This window comes from Cryptotermes secundus, unplaced genomic scaffold (genome assembly GCF_002891405.2).
Source record: "Cryptotermes secundus unplaced genomic scaffold, Csec_1.0 scaffold1066, whole genome shotgun sequence".
NCBI classification, from domain to species: domain Eukaryota; kingdom Metazoa; phylum Arthropoda; class Insecta; order Blattodea; family Kalotermitidae; genus Cryptotermes; species Cryptotermes secundus.
The window spans coordinates 262,638-281,370 of NW_019738984.1; the positions used below are offsets into that span (position 1 = coordinate 262,638).

Below are 18,733 nucleotides of genomic sequence, written 5' to 3' on the forward strand. Positions count from 1 at the left end.
GTGCCTATTGCCTGACCAAAATATCGAAACAAGCTCTTCACAGCTTCTGTCAGAGCAATCCAGCAGTTAGTCAGATTTCAGTTCAGTTCAGTGACAAGAGAAAAGAGGGAAGAAAAGTTCGGTGCAGTGAGTGGTTAGGGACAGTGCGATAATACCTGCACCAAACAGTGATAAAACATTGGAATACTGTTCAGATACCAGGATGCGTTGGAAGAAAAATCTGCATTTCAATGTCTGGAAACCATTCTTATTCCTCATGGTGGTTACATTTAATACAAAAAGGAATATCTGAAAGATAAAATTATGAGCTTGCAATGAAGAGTAAGAACAATAACATTAGAGACCTGTATAGAGGAATAAATGACTTTAAGAGGGGTTACCAACCTAGAAGTAACTTAATGAAGGATGAGAATGGTGATCTGCTTGCAGATTGTGACATGTAGATCCATTGCTAGGCAACGACTGTGAAAGAAGCAGCTATACAACAGCTGTTACTGAGCAAAGGCTTCACAAATAAGCATGTATGCAACAACTGCAAACAGCAACTGAGGAGTGGTGTTTTCTGTGTGGTTCATGTCGAGATGTTATAAGCAGGATAGTTAGTGAGAGTCAAGAGAGTTGAGAGTTGACAATTGGAGCAATGAGTTAGTTGTGAGACTGTTGCCAGCCCGTAAGAACGTACGCACAGAAGCAGAGGACACTGTTGGGATCCGTCATCAGGTAACAACTGGTGAAGACAGCATACTGAGAAGAGTTTATGTGTGCTGTAATTACAGTAATCTTTGGAGTGTGTAACTCAGTGCGACTATCATACTTATTTGTGGCTACGTTCTGTAAGCGTTTATTAAATCCAATTACCAATCTAAACCCAGCAGATAGTCACACTAAAATAGTGACAAATATGGATAAAGCTGAAGGCAAAGGGGTTAATACTTGCACCTTCAACATGGGCAGACATGCTCTAAACACATACATGTTTCATCAGTCACAAAGAGTATATTCTATATGTCCCTTGCAGTCTCTGTTTTGAAGTACTGACATGTGTTTACTATTCAACCATGAGAACAGAACTTCAACAAGAAAATATATGTAAGTTCAAGACATGGCTTTAACTACAGATTACAAATGAACTACATCAAATTTCTTGAAACACAATGAGTTTTACTGGCTCTCTGCCAAAGGATACAAACACGGCTACTTCAGCACAGTAAAGCAAAAGCAACTCATAACCAATCTACGCTGCAGCTAGGCAGAAAGAAAATGTTAAGTAATATATCTCACCATATCCATCTTGTGGTAACAGCTGACAAAACTCCCGAACAGCATTTCTCATCTCACCGAGTGTCAGGTTACGAAGAGCAATCACTTTAAATCCAATGTCCTTCAGAATAGAAGCAATTGTAGCCACGTCATTGCTTGGTGTGTTGAGGTCACTCAAGTCTGTGTATGTATCATTACCAATAAGAAGTGCCACCTTTTCTGTTGCTGAAATAAATAATAAATTTTAAATCACGTTTCAGTACAGAATACATATATAAATAATGTTCATGCATTAATAACATCTTATAATAATGTTACCTATAATTCTGGGCCGAGACTCTTCATCACATGGGTTAGAGAGTATCTGGAAACCAAGTTACATATTTCATTAACTAAAAATCTATATAAAGTTTTACACATTTTTAAATTGCCTACTTTTGCAGTAGTCTTCTTACAGTGACATCATCTGTGCAAACAAAATGGATCTGTCCATAAAAATCTCAATACATGCCGGCTGAATGTGTAATCAGTGACCAGACCTCTTGCCCAGGGTTTAGGGCGAAATTAAGAACAAAAACTTTTCCCTTTTTTGAGGTGGAGGGGGAGCCAAACCTGATTGATTATGCTAATTTTCAATGAGGCCAATTCTTTCATGTTTGGTATGTAATGCTCAAGCAAAAAGTCATGATGAAGGGCATAACCTGACCAAAAATCTTTATACCAATGAGATGTTATTTATAACTTCAGGCTTAGGCACCATGGTTATAATTATATAATTATGTACCGTATGAAATAGAGATGAAAAAAGAACACATACACACACAATGGCTAAGAATAATGTTTCCACATTGTGACTGTACTTCTTTTGTTTAGCACTGCAGACTATGTTTGGACTACAATGCTAAATTTGACAGAATAATGATATGCACAAGCCACTACTACTACGTAGAGGATTAGTTTTGGGGGGGGGGAGAATGCTGTAATACTGACTCATACACACCTTCCACTAAAACTATGTCTCTTTTCTGCTTGTAACTACTTGCTAAAATACACACAAACATACAACAATATTCCTTCTGGTATTAGGCAGACTGCAACCTGGTATTACAAAAGAAAATCCTTCCATCACTTCAGAGGTCTTCCCAAACTTCTATTTCCCTTTGACCCATATTTGAAGACCATTTCTTGAATACTGTTAACAGCCCACCCTGTTGGAGTGTTCTTGCCAATTTCATCTATATTGTTGTATAAAGTCTGTTATTTGTGGAATTTGTAGTTCTTTCATAATTGTAGCTGTGTAGATGGAACTTTCATACTTCTATATATGCTCTAATGCTATATCCCATATCAGACAGTATTCAGGAAATGCAGATTTTTTTTGGGAAGTACTCATAATTTACCAGCTATTTAATAAGGCATGAATTCAGTCCATATTCTTCAGGAGCTTCACTATTTTTTAAATTTAAAACAATATCTAATTCTTCTTGAACCACTGTCTCCATGTACTCACTGCTAGACTGCCACTGAACATTTGCAGTTGTTTATCTTGCAGATGCTAAAAGTAGTTCAGCCATGATTCCTTGTTTATAAGCTTTATTTTAAGATGTTCTACTATGTCACCATTCAATATTCTAATAAGTTTATACATTTTTGTTTTTGTTACATTATTTTCAAGTTTTTTTGATACAAATTATTCCACATCTTTCATCCATTTTGATACACTTCTCTCTTTATTATGGCTCTGCACTTTTAACATTCAATTTCAGATGCTGAAATTCCTGTACATTTCTTTAATCTTCCTTTATCACTTATAATGTGAGCTACATTTTCATTCCATTTACTTAATCCTTTTTTTAAACCATTTTTTTTTCTACACCTAAACTTCCTTTTGCTGCCTGTCTGAGTACCTTTTGCGAGGTTTCCATTCTTTCTCTATGTTATTATCTACTTCTTTATTATTTCAACATAATGTTCATCTGACTCCATCTCGGGGGTAGCTGGATAGCTACAATTATTAAACAAGAAGTTCTGGGAAGAACCTATTGTGTAATTTTCTTTGATACAACACGAACCACATTAACCTTTAAGAGACGGCCATTTAAATTCCGGTAGTGGCAGCAGGGACGGATTTAATTTAAATGCCCGTCATTGTAGACTAATAAAAATTGTAATCATGTTACTCAAAATGCTGTGATTTCTACAATTTTTGTCATAAACGAACGAAATAAACGCTGCTTTTATCTAGAAGAATAGAATCAGTTATTGTAATTTAACAATTTTAAAATCTCTAAAAATTTTTACACTGATGCCTGCTGATTCAGTGCCACTTCCGCCCCATCTGACCTCCTGTACTCCCACTAAATCTAACCTAAATTTTGAGATTTCTTCTGCCATTGCGCTGAGTGAACTTGCCCTATACATACTTCTAACATTCTAAGTACCAAATCTCATATCCATATGTCACTCCCAATATGTATAACTGTCAATGGTAGATTTAAGTAGGTTTATGTATCATTAGCATCATGGGGGGTGGGACCTTTCATTTGCTTTAACTTCACTACAAATCTGAATACAGTTTACTCGTTTGGTCATTCCTTTTGTCTTCCTCTTTATTCCTGATATCACTGTGATATCAGTGATTTTCAGTGCGGTTCTGTTCATGTAATCTCTTTAAAGCAATTATCAGTAGAAATGCCACTAAATGGTTAGTAGCCAAACAGTGGTAGTTCTGTGGCAGGATACCAACTGCACATAACATGAAAACGGCAAGCATTATCCTTTTATATTTAAGGAACCGGCTTCAATTCCTTATATGTAGCGTCAAATGAGAAATAACACGGTTATGAGAGCTATTTAGGGGGGATAGCAGACGACCAGTCATGGACTATCCAAAGATATTATCTTGATATTTATTCTGATGCACTGAAAAAAGCTGGTGTCCAACTGATGATCTCTGGCACATGAAAAAGCAGAGCTTTCAACACTCTTTTCCCTTGGTTACTTTATTCAAAATTTTCTGCTCTGATCAAGATTTAACAGGTGTTAGAGAAAATGTACTTGCCATTGATATATTTGATTGATTTGACCAGACAGCACCAGCTATGTTGTGTACATAACATCTGTAACTGCCTTCACTGCTTGCTGTAACACCAGTAATCTGAAATCACAGGGGCATATACACGAACAGTGAACATAATATCATGCACATGTGAGGATAATATGAAATAAGCGAGATCTGAACTGGTAACTGTTTCATATTAAATGGCTGTATACTCATCCAACTGAATAATATCAGGGAGTCCAATACAATGTGCAGAACACAAATGAGTAAAGACTATCATATTTCAAAATAATATAAATCAAGGTGCATTCTGGCGTCTCAAAACTCCACTCCATTCCTCTCAACTGAATTCTTCTTTATAACCACTTTGCACAGACCACAAAGAAAACACACCCTCTCTATTGTTGGCAAAGCATGTTTACAGCTCCATTACATAGCAGTGTAAGTTACTTGATTGTTGCTTGTGTATTCGTTGCCATGGGAATGTGTCTGCCAAGTTGTTGCCTAACACTGAACGTCTATTCCAACTTCACTATTCTGGCTTTTGGGCTTCATGTCACATTGCTGTCTCCTTAAGGTTACTGGTCCCAAACGGCCTACAGGTGTACTGCCATTTCTCCTTTTATGAGGGCTGTGCTTGCAACACCTATGACTCGGCTCACCTTCTTTCCTGTTTCTTGGTTTTTCGTAGTGTTTACTTTCCAACTGCTCCTGTTGCTTGCTCCTTAAGGCTGCTTGTCCCAAGCAGCTCCCTGATGAGGTGCTAGTCCAGTGCTTTCACTATCATCCTGCTTTTAACAGTCAGTGGGGGCAAAGCTACCTAGAATGGCCAGCACTCCACAATGTCCTGACACTCATCTTCTGTATTCTGACAGAAGATTTGGCTATTCACTTCATCATCTCTAGAATGACACCTTCCTGTAGATCTCGCAGGGTGTCCTCTCACTTCCAGATGCAGTAGCTCCTTGAAGTCTCTGTTCCTTCTAGTTTTCCCAGTATATTTTCTCATGCTTTCACCTTTTTCTGGGTACTTGAGCAACATTTTGCCTGCAGTGTCCCTTGCACCATGCCATTCCTGCATGGCAGGTCATTCCTCTGCAGGCAGCAGCCAATTTCTTTTGGGACCTACCATGGTCCTTGGTCTGTTTCTTCAGCTTTCTGCAGCACCCTTCAGCCAGATTCTGATTCCCATGCCGCTTATTCTGTGGGAATATGATTACCAAGACGTTGCCTAGCAATGGAAGTCTATTCTGACTTCATATTCCGGCTTTTAGGCTTCATGTCACAATATTTTACCCATTGTTAACATCATACTCATACCTCATATTAAACAAAGAGCCATCAAATTATAGGAATACCAATACATTCACTTTACAAAGAAATTTATAAAACAATAATGTTAACAAAAAATTATATTACCATTATCCATTCCAGTATTATGCTTATTGAGAGCTCTTAACGATATTACAAAACAGAACCTGCCTATCATTTCAGAGGTCTCTCCAAACTTGTTTTAACATAAAATTACATACACACTAAAATAGGTAACCTATGAACCTAAGCTAATTTTTCAATTTTTTTTTAATGCTAGTGGGATAGGACTAAGTCCCTTGTACTGCGGCCACTTCTGGCCTATTGTACCAGCCCCAGATGATAGGTGAGGGTGATGATTGTGGAGTAGTTGGTGGAATGAAGATTGGCACAGGAAACTGAAGTACTCAGAAAAAACCTGCCCCAGCACCACTTGTCCACCACAAATCCCACTTGACCAGACCCGGGATCGAACCCGGGCCGCCGCGGTGGGAAGCTAGCAACTAACAACTTGAGCTATGGCGAGCCCCTAACCTAACACAAGTACTGTGAAACCCTATTTATAGTTTCTTTTCTTCAGAGCAGTGGATTTGAAGACTAAACTGAGAAAAATCTTAAATGCAGTTAATTTAATTCTGAAAATACTGACATTGGACTGATTACATTGAACATTAAATGATGGTAAACTTAAATTGAGGAACATTAAATGGAAGGGGATCCACTGTAAAAGAAAAACAACAAAATACTCAAATCACATAGAGGAGTCAATGATTTACAGAAGAATGAATCCAATTCTGCGCCATCTCTGAATGAGGATAAATAAAATGCTAGCTATAACTGAAATCTGTTACAGCCAAGATACAATAGTCAAGTATGGATTGACAGTACGTGGAACCAGGCTCGCTTAAAATTTCAGTATGATGAGTTAAAGTAATTATGTGTGCCCTTTAAAAAATCAGCCTTACACTTAATGTGTTACTTTCTTCTCCAGGAAGTCTAAAATTCTCTTTGAACCACTCATACTGAGGTTCTGGATGCCCAGTAGCAATGCACGAGAGTGTAACGACATCACCTTCTTTAAACAAGACACAGGGCACAGGCTGCTCATGTATGGTGGGAGGTAATGGCAGTAGCTCAACATTAACCCTGTGGGAATACACCTGGCAGAGTTCCCTGTCATCAATGTCTTGAGTTACACAGCAGTAGTATTCACCCTCATGCTGTACACTGGACAATAAAGAAAGAAATTTATTACTAATAAATTAAAAATTGTTCTGATAATAATAGTACAAATATTATGTTTCTGGACATAATCCTTCATCCCGTCTTTATCAAAAACGCTGTCCTGTATATTTTTCAAAATACAACGTTTTGGAGACTGGATTCTGTCTCCGTCTTCAGGTAAAACCTACTCAGTTGGGCCCAATTAACAGAGCTAGTCCCTATCCCTGGAGACGGACTAGCTGTATAAATAGATCGGTGTTCCTAGATAAAGACAGGACAATGGATAATGTCCAGAAACATAATATTTGACTAATGTACCATCGCCAGAAACTTTTAAATCTTATTATTGATAATATTAGTTTATTTTATAAAGTTATGACATACTGTCAACTTCTGAAGTTAATTTATGATTCAATGCGAATTGGTAGAATAATTATGGATGATAAATCAGGATGGATGTGATTTATTTTGACTTTTTACAGATACAATTATGCATCCCCTTTACTGTGTTTTTTTATTGCTAGTGGGGTGTGACTAAGTCCCTTGTACTGCAGCGACTTCTGGCCTATTGTACCAGCCCCAGGCCGCCACGGTGGGAAGCCAGCGACTAACTGCTTGAGCTATGGTGCGGCTCCCTTTACTGCATTACAGAACTGTAGGCACTGCTGTATCATATGCACTGTGGCAGCCCTGTGTTGGGCATTATTTATATGGCAGTAAGGCCCAGCCCTTTGTGCAGATGAACCATTTTTCTCTGTAAGAATGACTCACTAACACAGTCATTCACTGCCATAAGTAAAAATTCCTGTGTCAAAATAGCAGTCATATAGCCTTTAAAATAAACTGCAATCAAAACATCACCAGACAGTTATGTGGACTGTTACATTATCATTACAAAATTATTAGATTCTATTTTGGTGGGAACCAAACCTGCAATATCAGAGACTGCACTGACCACAGGAATTTTCTTCCATTAGGCTGCCTACTGAAGGTATAACATACCCTAAAAGATGTTTTACATAAAGTATTAACACTTTCACTTACAGTACCTCTACTGCTGGATTATCTCTCAACCCAGTCACTTCTGGAACTACATTACTGATCTGCAATATACTGTATTTAAGCATCCTGTTGCATTGCTGAATTTATTTGTGTGTTGTGCATGGGTTCGCGCGCGTGTGTGTGTATCAACACATGTTTTGGCTGTATACAACCATCATCAGGTGCATGTCTATCTTGCCAAAATTGTCACACTGTATGTTAAAAGTTACATACCACATGTGAACTTGCTGATTATTAATCAAAATATTGTCACGTGTTGGGTATGTCACACGACAAATAACTTTACATGGGTCTCGGATTTAGTGAATCGTTATTGGACTCTCATGCTTACACACCTTACAATTATCACCACTTGCAGTGTCACTAGACTTCTAGCCCAATACTCCATACGTCTCAACTATCCTTGGCTGTGGATGGATCTCAACTGTCTCTGGAGGCGGCTTTCCCAATACTGTATTCTTGCTGTCTTCTGTCTGTCTTGGCTTATGTAGGTGTTCTGCGGAATGGATACCAGACACCATTCCTCACGGTTTCATTTCTACTGTCCGCTGTTACATAACGGGCGCAATGAACTCTCTGTAGTTCATTTCTGGGGAGACACACTTGTTGCTTCTGCATTGTCTGCGCAACGGCTCCCTGTTCTTTGTGTTACCATGTAAGTGCCTATTCCAAACTCATGTGTTCGGCAATCCGTTGCCTCGGGAACACTCCTTCACAACGGTCTGTTTATATTCGATTTGTCGCTGTTGGAACTCAACAATTTCCATTGTAGCTGTTGCATGGCAATGGACGTAAGGTAACACATCACAATATATTTAGAATTAAGATTAGAATTAAAACTTCTTATATGTTATTCTACATTGTAGTCATCAGCTCTTCACTGAAATAGATTTATCTGAGAGTACATTTGCTGATATTGGATACTGTTGTGCTGTTTTAATTTTAATTTTTAACCCTTTCGCGCGGTGATTTAAATTCCGCGGCCGTCTCTCCGGCGGTAATATATTCAGCCGGCCATTTAAATTTTGCTCGAAAATGATTTATTCATCATTGTTCTTAAATTATATGAGATAGGAACATGAAACTTTCACTAAAATGATCTTATAAGGTGGTTTTATAACCTTACCTTATAATATGAGCGCCCTGTATCTCGGCAATGGAAGCAGGTTGTTTAGTATTTGAGCAGTGAATGGTACGCCTTGAAGCATGAAACTTTCACTAAAATGATCTTAAATGGTGGTTTTTATAACCTTACCTAATAATATGAGCACCCGTTATCTCGGCAAAGGAAGCAGGTGGTTCAGAATTTGAGCAGTGTAAGGAAGGCCTTGAAGCATTCGTCTAACCCAACGGTGCCCCACATTCACCACTCCAATATTGTGTATCTTTTCTTTTGCTCTTTTTTTTTAACCACACAGCTTCTGTGCGGTCTTGCCTTCTTCCCCGTGAGGGGTATAGTTCAAGGAAATGTCTTTCCGTGAGCAGTTTAGCTAGTCAGGTCAGCTGCAGTAAATTCAACGTTACGAGTTATCATAACAAGGGGTTGTTGCTATGCCTTTGATATTCCATCCATTTTGGCGGCAGTAGATGTCGTAGGGGTGACCACAGAATTCATGAAGTTATTCTAAGAACTGGCTGGTATGTAGTGCACGAAAGCAGAGCTTAGCTGGCTCAAAAAAAATATTTATGGTCATCCCTCGAAACGACCACCAAGGTCAATATGATAAAATGGAGTCAACTGGAGCGATAATACATGAAGGAATGAGTTCTTTTCCCTCCCCCACACACACCCGTATCGTCACAGGGGGTGACCACAGTGTTCTGCCTTAATTTGTGGCGTTTTTCTAAGAACTGGCTGCCATGTACTGTGCGAAATCAATCAATCTTGCAAGAATAAAATTTGGACATCCCTCTTCTAAGAATTCCAATTGAGTGTGTTAGTGTGGCCAGCTCAGGGCAATATGATATTATAAACACAGCACATATCACGTCTCTGCTGTTTATAACTTCATAGGAAAGAAAACACGCCATTCATAACAGATTGAACGACTAAACCTCTCCCAAGAGCAACAGGAAATTTGCTGCAAGACAGGCATATGTAACGATGACTTAGCGCACCTAAACAAATGCCTCATTATATATAGTACTTGTGACAACAGGCCAGCGAAAAATCTAACAATCTACAGCAAAACCATCAATTATTATAGGCGTTATAACATAGGTGTGCAGCTGGACGAAACATAGACGTCGAACTCCCCCAGACGATTTAAATACCTAACGAAACATACACGTCAAACCACGCTGAACGGTTAATTCTAACATAGCTGAATTTAATTTTTATACAGCCAAAACATGTAGTGATAGAGAAGTAGGACAAGACAATACATGAGTTGAAATTGAGAAGGAAATATATGTATACAAATAAGTACTGATTTGCAATATTTTACTGTAGGAAATTTATAGTACACTACACACTGTACAACAGATCACACATGGTTGCAGTCAATGTTCCCTTTAAGCTACTCATGTGCATGGCCACACAGCAGCTGTCACACTACCATGCACAAGTCCCAGTCTCCCACACCTTTGGGAGCTTATAAATTTAATGTTACACACCATTTTCAAAAATTGCTCCCCCTCTCCCCTTGTGTGTTGCCAAAGCCAACCCAATTGCTGCTCACAGTACAAGCATTGTTTAATGACCAACTCTTTAATGTAATCCAATCTAATTTACACATTTTCAAGTAACTGAAAACAGGAGCTAGCTACCTGCACCATTTAGAAACAGAAGAAACAGGACTGAAAACTGTGCAGTACATAAAATAATTACTGGTATTTTTTTAGTACACTGACGTTACTTAAGAAAAGGAATAATATAATGGGATTCATGGAGAAAATCATGGCTTTCTATAAGCTAGACTTTATTATATATCAATATGACTGAAAAACAGAATTATCGAATAAGTTTTGGTAGACATTTTCCATATCAAGTTTCAATCTCTTGAAAAAAACTACGTATAGTATAAATGGAAAGTCCATTATGCAAAAACCCGACTTTGTTAGAAATCAATAATGGTGGAAACTGAACTGCCTGACAATTCTCAGTGAAAATCTCCCATGTCAAATTCTAAAATCTGTCCAGTGGCTCAGACACTGATACCAGGTCAGAAACAGGTGGACAGACATGATCTTCACATAAAGCATTCCTCTTTACTTTGTACAGAACATCTAAAAGCTATGTGCTCGAATTCCATTCTGAGAAAGAAATATTTTGTTTTGTAACAGTGTGTTACTTTCCAACTTAAGTCGGATATGGTCCCTCTGGAGAAAGCACTGGTAAATAAGCAACGTCAGACCTGAGAGCATGTAATAACCATAATTCAGGAAAAAGCAAAACATGTCAGTGGGGCCAGCTACAGTCATGTTAAGGACAAGAACCTGAGACTTCTGAAATGTGGACCAGGCTACACTACCATTGTGTCAGCTTGCCTGGTTGCGTTGCTTCAATAACACTAATTCTACAGTAATAAATACCACAGGTTTCCCCCCCCCCATTTAGATATGATCCTGAGACAATTTTATGTCCTCGGAGTTGTGCAGAACATATTTCTGCATCCACAGCAGACAAAGGACTGAGTTCTGATCATTCTGCATTTGCATAACACAATATACTTATCTCATTAAATTCTCTATCTTGTGTACAGAACAATTTATAATTTATGTGCATTTAATAACAATAACATAATGTTATTTAGGTTTGGAAGTAGAATAGGGCTGAACTGACCTGCAGTTTTAGAGTTCAACTTGGTCAGCTCTCAATACAATATGCATAAAACCAATTCCGATTTGAAAGTTGGACTAACAAATCAAGTGGAAGATAAGTAACACATAAGCATGGAGATTCATGACAATATATTAACTGCCACTGTACCTGAAATCTCTGATGAAGAGAACACTGGATGTCTGGTCCCTTAGTTCCTCATTGCCTTGGAACCAAACATATTTGGGAGGGGGAAGTCCAAATGCTCGACACTCAAGTCGTAGATCTGTACCTTCTGGAATGTACTTGGTGTCTTCACTGTCACATGGTTGCTGAGTAATAATCACACGTTCTATAAACATGAAATAAACAGCTAAGATAACTGTGTTATCTAAAAGACAGTAGTGATCTTCTAAGAAGGCAGTCAAAGATGGAAAATAAGGTCCATAATTACATTTTCAGGACCACAATTACAAATATTCTTGTGGGTAATTCATAAGTTGAAACCCTTAACAGACGGTCTGCTTCATAAGCTATTTAATAATGCTGCTTCAATTGTAAAGTATAAAGAGAGTCAAATAAGCTGGGAAGGAAGGAGGCATTTGTGGTCTGTTTCAAGACATTCATATGTAAGATTGAGAGAAATCATGAAAAACCTAAGCCATGTAGCCAACAGAACATCTGAGATTAGAGCTGGGTGCGAGTCTCCTGCTACAACCTGCTCAGTTTAACACAGGGACCTCACATTTTAAGACCTGCAGCAATGTTTCCTCTTTCCTGTCAACTCATAAGCCACAGGATTATAAATTGAGACAGTTGTTATTGAAATTCCATGAAAATTATTAATAATACCCATTACAAACAGGTTCACATTACTCAATAATTTTCTTAGAAAAAGTTGTTTATTTGTTACTTTTCTCAAGGGCTCAATCTATGGAATTGATTACATTTGTTATTATTCATTTAAAATTAAATATTTAAATGGATGCAATAACTATTTTACATTGTACACGTGATACAATATTACAACAAGAAGTTCTGGGAGAACTAACTGCCTGCTTTCCTTTAATATGACATGGACTGCACAGACAAATAAAAAAAGGGGGGGAGGGGATGACAGACACACCAACAGCAAAGTGATCTCATAAGCCTCCTTCAAACGACAAGGACTGCAAAGAAAATGAAAAAAATTAGCTGGTCACAGACATCAAGGTGATCTCATAACACACATAACAAAATTTATTATCGGTTCCATCACCACAACTCATGGATAAACTTTATAACTATTTTTCAACTCATTCAGCTCTTCATGGTCATGATCAAGTAAAATATTTACACTCACTGCCTACTTTCCTGCTATTTTCCCTTACACTGGCCAATGTTTACAACTGGGGAGGTCATACATGTTATTTGTCAATATTAACATCAAAGTATTAAAATATGCAAAACATGAAATATTAAAATATTAAAACCTATAAATATACACGTGCCATTCAAAACACATAAGCAGGGTGACACGGATAATGAGATGAGAAACGCTCATTTGTCAAAAAGACATTACATACCTCATAAAAGGGCTTGCTGTACTGCTATAAATATGAAACAAATAAACATTTAAATAAATTGCAAAACAATTTATATAGCAGTTTACAATATTATCCTCCAACCACACCATTTTCATTGTGCAACAGAGACATTGCTCCAGGATGTCAACATAGCACATCGCAGCAGGTTTTGATCCGACACAATTCCTCCTCTCAGTAGTGAAAACAGACCCCATCCCCTCTGCTGATGACAGTGTTATGTTTGGTCACTTTAATATAGAGCTGATATTTCATAGTGGCAATGATTATTACAGTATTGTGTGTGTCTATCTGCCTAATTACAATAGCTACACACAACAAAATAAGAGGAACTACCATCACCATAGGACTCGTGGAGCACAGACAGGGGAACATCCCCAAAACTAAATTCACGAACATAAGCACAGCAGTTTCATCAGCAATTTCAGAAACACCGTAACATGACCAACGTTGTTCGAAACATGTAGTGTGCATACACCAGTGTTAAAGAGATTTTAACATTTGAAACTTCGATAAATTTTAAAAAGCAAGCTGCATGTTAGACAGGTTATAAGCAATAGCAATAAATTATGTCATAACCCAAGGGACCAAAACTATGAATTATTTTAATTAAAAGTTTATTTTCCTTAAAATTAGCTATTTTAGTTTTCATTAATTACACTGTCTTGAATGCCAGCATATGTGATTATGAGGATGTGAACTGTGATGGCACTTTTTATCTTAAAATTAATCATGTTAGGTGAATGTACACTGTAACCAGTTCTAGCCTCAAATCCTAAACAACACTAAAAAATAATAAACATCACTCAGAAAAACCATCAGTTTGGGACATTAGATTTGTTATAACCATGAACAAATTGCCCTGTATAATTGTCCTGTGAATTAGAGAAACTTACCAGGTTCTCTGAGTAAAGACAATGCATCATAGAGCTGACAATGCAGCAGTATATCACAAAGAACTCCAACTGTGCAACACCGATTTCCAATCTCGTTTAGAAGCACCTCTGATGGTGATGATTTGCTCTGAAATATTCTTATGTCACTTTTACTGCAACAGAAATCAACCTTTCACACTTTTATAAATTACTGCTTAAAACAGGTGCAACAGTCTCTCTCGTCCATGTTGATAAAAATCTTAATAATTCTCTTATGGTTTCAGATGAAACAAAATATGACAACAAATGGTAACTTGATAATGATGTGGATGGAATCTGTTGTGCCTATTTGATAGTTATTCCAACAGTAAAGGTAAGATAAAGAAGAAAACCTGGGGCCCTTGAATCCGTATGTACAGACAATATACACACTATGAATGAAACATAGGAAAATAGATGACAGCCCTGGCATACAGATTACAAAGAAACACGTTTTTTGAAGTTGGTAATTTACTTGCGTTAGGTTAAGAAAAGTTAGGGAACTCTGAATGCTGTTACTAAAATTCAGTACTTGGCAGTAAGTCAGATACCTCTTTAACTTTGTAACCACAAATGGATGTTGGTTGTAATCATTTTCATCATGTTTTATTTTCACGTACTTTTCAAATCAATCATATAATGTGGCATACATTACAAATTTGAAAGGCTTGTATTTGAATTGCGCTTACCTAAATAGGCTGTAGTGTCTATTAAATCCTTCGACAACCAACTTCCAGGAATCATTATTATCAAGCATTGCAATCAGATTTCTAGTTATTTCAAATTCAAGATCTGTTACTATGACATCTGGATGCGGTACCTTCGTTGTCACCATTCTAAACTTCGAATGGTCAATGTGTTTGTTATATTATTACAATTGCATGTATAATGTGATAAATACAATATTCTACCTAAATGACAATTCGCACAGTACACAATTTCAACCATAGATAAATAACGATTCCGCGAACCAAACAAGGAAAGTATGGTCGGAAATTCGTCATTACAATACGTCATGAGGATGCTCGTACGGGATTGGTTCACATTCACACATGCTACACGTACGAGACGTATGAGTGTATTATTGACTCAAACGATCCAAATCACAGATCCAAACCGTACCGTGAAAATTTTAAATCGACACTGCTTTGATTAGACAATACCAAGGATGACGAAACGTACACTTGGGGTGCTATTACCTATTACCTATTTTGAGAGGCAGTGCATACTTCCAAGTACGGTCACCAGAGTGGAAGCCATTTAGTGAACTCCAATGTTGTTGACTAAATGTATAAAGATCGCTTGTGGAATAAAACGCGACATTTGTCCCCAAATTCTGTAACTTCTATGACACACGAATCATGAAGACATGAACGTTGCAGGTACTAGAAAACTATTTTCATAGTCATGTGGTCAGTTGCGAAGGATGGGTAGACAAATATTCTTACAAAATTCTTCACTTATTTGTCTACCTTGGACAGTTTAGTGTTTTACATGGAAAGTGAGATGTTAATATATTTTAAGCTATTTTGACAGTTTTTCGGCAATAATGAATATGAGATTTTAATCCCCCCCCCTTGGGCACTACAGCCCCAGTGGGCCTAGGCCTACCTCTTATGAATTTCTCCGTTCACTTTTAAATTTTTACGAACTATATTTTACTGGATGTAAATCAACCACCACGAAGAATTGAAGGCTACTAAGAATACGAGGTCAGACAATAAAGTTCGCGAATTCGCCACCGTGTGCTTGCTGTGTCAGCGGTGGAGAGAAACCTCAGTATGATTTGACAACCGTGGCAGATCAGTGTTTCATAGATGTGTTGTTGTTCTTCAATGATAGTCTCTTTCTGAGTGGCGTCTATTATTGTCTGAGTGTTTTGTTGTGGCGTCGCTAGAATCTGGGAGCCTGAATTAGAACAATGAGAGGAAGTTTTTAGCTAGTAAACAAATAACTTTGCTGGAACACCTTCCCTATTCACCGGGTCTATCCCAAATTACTTTTTCTGTTCCCAAGATAAAGAACATTTTGAAGGGAAGGTATTTTGATACGTTGATGACATCAGGAGATCAGGAGTAATAAGACGATAGCTCTGACGGCCATTCAGCAAATCCAGTGCCAAAATTGTTTTGAAGGGTGGACTAGTCGCTGGCATCGGTGCATAGCTCCCAAAGAGGAGTACTTTGAAGGAGACCACAGTGGTATTCAGAAATGAGGTACGTAGTACTTTTACCGCGACGAGTTCGCGAACTTTATTGTAAGATCACGTACTGTACCCATCTATGAAACTGCACTCCACCACATCCCAGAGGACTGAAACCGTCATATTAACCTCCGTGAGAACTTCAGACTAAAAAAAAGTTTGTCCTTATACTTTGTTTCGAAACAACTTCCACAGAAATTTCGGAGTACTGAGGTTCATGAACCAGAAATAAATTCACAACCTGTTGATTGCATATTTTTATAAAGCTGGAAAGCATCCACCCCATAGGAAACTCGGAACACTGTGGTTCATGAGCCAGAAATAGAGAAAAGCTTTATAACTTCTGGATTACCCACTAAAAATTTGACATGCATCCACCTTCCATCTATCGCGAAAATTAAATGATGAAATGTGCTAGGCTTGACGTTCCTGCTGCGATGTTAAATTACTGTCAACTGGAACTTGACGCCATGTAACTTGGTGATGTTATATTTTAGCGTCCTGTTGCACTGATTTATGTCCATGATTTATTCCAGCCGTCTTACAGTGCATACACTCATCCACCTCACTCTTCACTCCTGCACTACATGTTTCGGCACAAAGGTGCCATCTTCAGGTGCTTTTCGATTTACGTTAAACTATAACACACGCAGTCACAGGAGCAAGACACAACACAAAGCACAATACACACACGAAAGTAGGAAGAGTGCTCCGATGGAGGAGGATAGGTGTGACTCGCGTATTGAGATGCGACGTAGGGATAAAAAATCCTGAACAGTTTTAATATTTTTAATATTTTTAATATTTAATATTTTTCAATATATATGATGAACATATATTTTAGTTATTTTAGTATGAAGACGGCAAGGCATGCAGTGAAGTAGTTTAACGTAAATCGAAAAGCACCTGAAGATGGCACCTTTGTGCCGAAACATATAGTGCAGGAGTGAAGAGTGAGGTGGATGAGTGTATGCACTGTAAGACGGCTGGAATAAATCATGAACTTGGTGATGCTAACACAATGTTTAGGAGGACCTTGTTGCCTCCTTCTTCAATGTAGGTCTGCCCTTTATAAAAAATTTGTCGTATTTTAGCATACCCTTAGAACGACAAGGTGGAAACGCGAGAAGCATCACGTTTTTCTGAACCATATTGTTGTAGTGCTTTAATGCGTTATAATGAGGCGGAGTGAGGAAGCTACACTCGCTGAAAGTATGTAAGAACTTCACTAATGACATTAAGTAACTAAATAATTGCTCAAGCGGTTAGTCTCTGGCTTCCCACCGTGGCGGCCCGATTTCGATCCCGGGTCTTGTCAAGTGGTATTTGTGGTGGAAAAAGTGGCGCTGGGGCTGGTTTTCTCCGAGTACTTCGGTTTCCCCTACCAATCTTCATTCCACCAAATTCTTCATCATCATAATCATCCGGGGCAGGCTACAATAGCGGAATCAGTGGCCGCCGTGCCGAGCGGACCCAGTTGGACTCCACCCCCCAATAAGCGAATAAAAGTAGAGTAGGTAAAGTAAAGCTATCCCTGTAACAGGCCGTAAAGGCCCATGGGGTTGTGAGACGTTGAGATAGACGGAACAATATTACAGTGGATCTTATTTAATGAGGGGATGCAAATGAGAAATGCACTGAATCGGCCCAGGGAAGGCTTTCATGATGGCGAATAAAACGAAATATTATTTTTGAAACTGAAGTTCTCCAGTTAAAGAACCCAAGAATCGTCTTATGATCCGACGGCAAATAATGCCAACAGCTGATGAAGAGTCTTTCAAACCGACTAATCCCAACATGAATGAGAAAACTCAGTAATAGAAAATTATAAGTGTAAGCTATACAAACTTTCATGTTGGGGGCAAATATTAAAGTTAAATAAAGTCAACATCTGATACAGCGACTTACAAACCAAGGCATGTGGATAAGCAGTAGTCGAATGTAGCAGATAGTCTTCGCTTTACGAAGATTCTTATAATAAAATTTCTTTCATATGAAGTTTCAGGATGCAGTTTGTCGCCCAAGCATGATAATTCGAAATTCCCTTTGAACAAAAGAGAATATGCCCCCACGAAAATTGTAATGTTGAACACAGCGTCGCCCAGTCCGCCTTATGCCGTGCTCTGTTGTTCCTCTAGTCTAAAATATTACTATTCCTTTAACAATTCCTACTGATATTTTTATAACATAACAAGATCTGCAATTCCTACGTCACACTCTAATATGTTTCCGATGCTCGTTGGAAACCATAAAATTGTTTTTTTTTCCTGTTCTTCTGGCATGTAACCCCAAATTATAACATTGCACCTACAGGAAACAGCGATCCGCATTGCAACTCGCTTAACGAACTTATCT

General features: G+C 38.1%; 1 protein-coding gene across 2 annotated transcripts in view; it reads right to left on the bottom strand.

Moving 5' to 3' along the window:
- LOC111871546 (mucosa-associated lymphoid tissue lymphoma translocation protein 1) overlaps positions 1-15,200 on the bottom strand; it is a 41,467-nt gene extending 26,267 nt beyond the window's left edge. For both annotated transcript variants that reach the window (XM_023864717.2, XM_023864716.2), the window contains exons 1-7: positions 14,865-15,200; positions 14,158-14,309; positions 11,850-12,030; positions 6,598-6,859; positions 4,322-4,417; positions 1,579-1,624; positions 1,282-1,485 (exon numbers count right to left, since the gene is read on the bottom strand). In XM_023864717.2, the coding sequence (XP_023720485.1) occupies positions 1,282-1,485; positions 1,579-1,624; positions 4,322-4,417; positions 6,598-6,859; positions 11,850-12,030; positions 14,158-14,309; positions 14,865-15,010 (1,087 nt within the window). In that variant the 5' untranslated portion in view covers positions 15,011-15,200. The remainder of the gene's footprint in view (positions 1-1,281; positions 1,486-1,578; positions 1,625-4,321; positions 4,418-6,597; positions 6,860-11,849; positions 12,031-14,157; positions 14,310-14,864) is intronic.
- Between the last annotated feature and the right edge of the window lie 3,533 nt (positions 15,201-18,733).